Here is a 4,526-nt window from a genome sequence, read left to right as displayed (position 1 = left end):
TCCTTCTGCGTGCATTTGCGATTATTGAGACTGATCTGACCCCATACTCGCACGTCACTCGCACCGTCACTCCCACGTCACTCGCCACCGTCACACACACCGTCACTCCCACGTCACTCGCCACCGTCACACACACGTCACTCGCCACCGTCACACACACCGTCACTCCCACGTCACTCGCCACCGTCACACTCCACCGTCACTCGCCACCGTCTCTCGCACGTCACTCGCCACCGTCACTCGCACCGTCACACACATCACTCGCCACTGTCACTCGCACGTCACTCGCCACCGTCACTCGCCCGTCACTCGCCACCGTCACACACGTCACTCGCCACCGTCACTCGCACGTCACTCGCCACCGTCACTCGCCTCCGTCACCCGCACCGTCACTCGCCTCCGTCACCCGCACCGTCACTCGCCTCCGTCACCCGCACCGTCACTCGCCTCCGTCACCCGCACCGTCACTCGCACTGTCACACACGTCACTCGCCACCGTCACTAGCACCGTCACTCCCACCGTCACTAACATGTCACTGGTGGGATCCGGTTTGGTGACTGACAGATCTGCCTCCATGATCTCGTTGAAGCTGGCGTTTCCCACGTTCTTCGCCAACTAAAACACAACATGTGAGGTTGGTCACTGCGGCTCCTTCCTGAAGTAAAACACATGCTTCCTGGTGGGTTCACTGCAGACCTAATTTAGTTTTTTAATTATTAAGATTTTTAAAAACTTTATTCTTGAAAGTTTTTTCTCGAAATATTTAGATCATGTTTGCTCCTAAAATTGTAAATAATATGTTGTTGACAGACACAAATGAAAACTCATCTAATCACTCCGCCCTGCCTCGACGCTCTGACTTCCGTTACTCCTCTGGGGACAGTGAAGTGGACTCACCAGCAGCTCGGAGGTCCCCAGCACGTCCAGGTCCAGGCTCTGGATCCTGGAGTAGTGGACCCCCATCTCCCTGTGGATCCCAGAGCACTCGATACAGATCAGCACCCCGAGGTTGGTGGACAGCCAGGTGGGACCTGACGGAGCAGAGGATGGAGGTTTTTAAAGGCCACGATGTTACGTTCACGTCTGTAGTCCAGACGGAGAAGGTGGGACCGGGTGGGACCGGGTGGGACCGGGTGTCTCGTGAGTAACAAAACCAACAAAGTGTTTACTTTACTGTTAAACAGTGAAACTCTGCAGAATCTTCATCCTCCAGAATCTCTTCTGACCAGAAGAACCAACAGCTGAAGAAGGTAAACGTTACTTTACCTCCACATAGAGTACTTAACGAGTTCTGGACTTAACGAGTTCTGGACTTAACGAGTTCTTAGTAGTATCAGTTAGTTAGTAGTTAGTATTAGCAGTAGTACTATAGTACTAGTACCAGCAGTACATACCGTGCGCCCCGCAGTCACAGCAGCCGTCGTTGCCGCTCATCCTCTTCACCTCTCCTACGATGGCTCTCGTCAGCTCCTGGACGATGTTGTTCTCTCCTTCGTCCTGGTCGCCTTTGAACGCTTTGTTCAGCGCCTCCTCTCTACTGTTCTGCAGCACCGACACCCAGCTGCACAAACAGCAACGCAGCGGGTCAGAGGTCAGAGATCAAACGGGGGGGGGGGGGGGCATTGTGCACTACTTACACCTGACACTCGGCTTCGTCCTCGGCCTGGAAGTGATAGGTCCGGTCGTCTGGAGGAGACAGAGAGTGAGACGGGAGGATCTGAACAGGACGCTACACATCTGAGAGGAGAGCAGCTTACGTGAGAACAGGTCGAAGCTCTTCTTCTCCTCCGGGTTCCTCTTCACCTGGCAGGTGAGCAGGTTGAGTTTGGCCGGCGGTGCGTTGGCCTGAGAGACAAGTTGGTACGACAAACTGAAAGTGTTCCAGGTCGAACATGACGAGCTAAACAACCACGAAGCAACACGACCTCAGCTGGGTTTGCTGATGATTTAGCTAATGCTAACACGCTAGGCTAAGACGCTAACGATGCGAGACGCTAACGTTAGCATTTAGCTCAAAGCACCACTGTGACTGTATCACACCATTTTACCGGTAATATATTCTGTCACCCACTGAGGAACTAGTTGTGATTGACAAGTTGTCGGCTCTGAAACATCAAAAGGGTTCATCCTCTGAGGACCAGGAATGGGCTCTGGAAATTTGTTTTTATTTTATTATATTTATCTCGTTAAGGGGGAAATTTGTCTCTGCATTTGACCCATCCCTGTATACAGTGAGCAGGCGCCCGGGGAGCCGTTAGAGGTTCAGTGTCTTCTCAGGGACACTTCGACACGGGACACGTCCCACCAAGGATAATACAGGTGTTTTTAACATAAAGTCCTCAATAAGAAGCACTTGTCGATTATTACTGATTATTTTAACCCAGAGCTTTGTGTTTGTGAGAGCTGAAGCAGAGATGAGAGATTGAAATAAATATCAATAAAACAGACCCCCCCCCCCACCCTTCTCTCTGTCATCCTCCTCCTTATGCTCTTCCTCCTCCTCCTGTTTCTCTTCCTCTGCTGCTTGCTCTGTCCTGATTGGCCGTTTGACTCTTCATGTAAAAACTTCAAAATAAAAGAAAGAAGGAACAAAAAAAAAATAACAATAAGAAGCTGAACGAAAAAACTAAAATGAATTCTTGTCTTTTCCCCATTTGAAATAAAAAAAAGTGAAACCCCAGAAGAAGAAGTGTTTTAATTGGTGGACATGCAAGCAGGAGGGCGGAGCTTGTCATGCAGGAGGACCAATAGGAGGAGAGGATGTGGCGTCTTACCGTGCCGTGGCAGATGGTCAGGAAACCGTTTTTCACCGAGCACTTCCTCTTCTGCCAAACCTTCCTCAGTCTGAGGACGACACGGCAATACTGATTAAACACATTCATCTCGTAGCATTAAACACATTCATCTCGTAGCATTAAACACATTCATCTCGTAGCATTAAACACATTCATCTCGTAGCATTAAACATATTCATCTCATTAAACATATGACACAATGAATTTCACGGTTTGCTGATTTTCTCTTTTTCATAAGATTATAAATTTAATTTCCTTCACTTTTTGGATTATTTATTAGAATAATTAAAGGAAAATAAATTGGAACAAAACGACATTTTATAAACTTTTTTTTCTTTTGTCTAAACCTCAAATTATCTGAAATAATGAATTAAAATCATTAAAATTATTTGTATTAAATCTGGAACCATCAAATGTAAAAATGACTTCAGTCATAGAAATAGTTTCACATTTATTTTCGAACCATAGATTAATTGATTAACGGACTAATTAATACCAATCTGCACTGTGTAGGTGTGAATGCCTTCCAGGAAGTTATTGTCCTGTTGCATTCTGGGACTTTGAGTTCACTCACCCCTCACTCCTCTTGTAGAGGACTCCGGAGCACTCGGTGCCGTGAGCCTTGTTGCCCTGCAGCTGGTGGAGGCTGTAGCCGGCGCTCTGCTTGGTCTGAGCGTCCTGCGGAGGAGCGGGAGACAAAACAACTTCAACCGCCATGTTTGTAGTCCAAAGCCCTGCTGGCATCCTGCAGAGGTCCTCGAAGGTGTTTAAAAGTACAAATATACACCGAGTCTCTCACCTCCTTCTGCTCCGACTGCAGAGACGCCTTCAGGACGTCTCGGAGCTGAGTCAGCTGTTTCCTCTCCCCGTCCTGAGTCTGCTTAATCTGAACACCACAGAAGAAGAGACGCAAACTAATGCTCATTACACACAAGATACTGTGACCGCTGTGGTGTTTCAGGTACCTGTTGTACTACACCTCAGAGGTACATGTTGTACTCTATACTGTACTACACCTCAGAGGTACATGTTGTACTTTATACTCTACTACACCTCAGAGGTACATGTTGTACTTTATACTCTACTACATCTCAGAGGTACATATTGTACTTTATACTGTACTACACCTCAGAGGTACACATTGTACTTTGAATGCAGTACTTGTATTTGTGGTATTAGTACTCTCCCTGCAGTACCAGTACTGCAGGGAGAGTACTTGGTCTCACCGTGGTCAGCTCCATCGTCAGCTTCTCCACAGACGGTCTGAGACTCTCCACAGCGTTCAGTCCGTCCTGGAAGAAACTGAAGAACAGAGACAAACATTTAGTGAGCAGACAGGAAGAGGAGGAGCTAAAGAGCTGTTCCTTCCACAGAACAAAGATTACATTATATATATATATTATCAGGATTATACTGATTACACATTATTTACATATCTGAGGACTTTACAAAGACGGTCAGTTTGTTTTTAGAAGCTTCAGAAACAGGAAGTCTTAAAGATCTACATTTGAGTAAATGTAGTGTATATACTTAGTATATACTTACATACATATATACATACATACATATATATACACATACATATATATATATACATATATATACATATACATACATATATATATATACATACATATATATATATACATACATATATATATATATACATACATATATACGTATATATATATATACATACGTATATATATATATACATACATATATATATA

At 45.6% G+C, this 4,526-nt stretch overlaps 1 protein-coding gene across 1 annotated transcript; it reads right to left on the bottom strand.

Moving 5' to 3' along the window:
- Positions 1–439: 439 nt before the first annotated feature.
- On the bottom strand, positions 440–4,098 carry LOC116379412 (arf-GAP with SH3 domain, ANK repeat and PH domain-containing protein 2-like; the record flags this gene model as incomplete). Its single annotated transcript, XM_031841372.1, has 9 exons — positions 440–616; positions 899–1,032; positions 1,396–1,562; positions 1,639–1,687; positions 1,759–1,846; positions 2,776–2,845; positions 3,371–3,474; positions 3,596–3,682; positions 4,023–4,098. Coding segments are annotated over 9 exons (952 nt in total), but the record flags the coding sequence as incomplete, so codon positions are not given.
- Between the last annotated feature and the right edge of the window lie 428 nt (positions 4,099–4,526).

Source organism: Anarrhichthys ocellatus, unplaced genomic scaffold (assembly GCF_004355925.1).
Source record: "Anarrhichthys ocellatus isolate YVR2014 unplaced genomic scaffold, GSC_Weel_1.0 scaffold4266, whole genome shotgun sequence".
Taxonomy (NCBI): domain Eukaryota; kingdom Metazoa; phylum Chordata; class Actinopteri; order Perciformes; family Anarhichadidae; genus Anarrhichthys; species Anarrhichthys ocellatus.
This window is presented reverse-complemented; position numbering and strand designations above follow the sequence as displayed.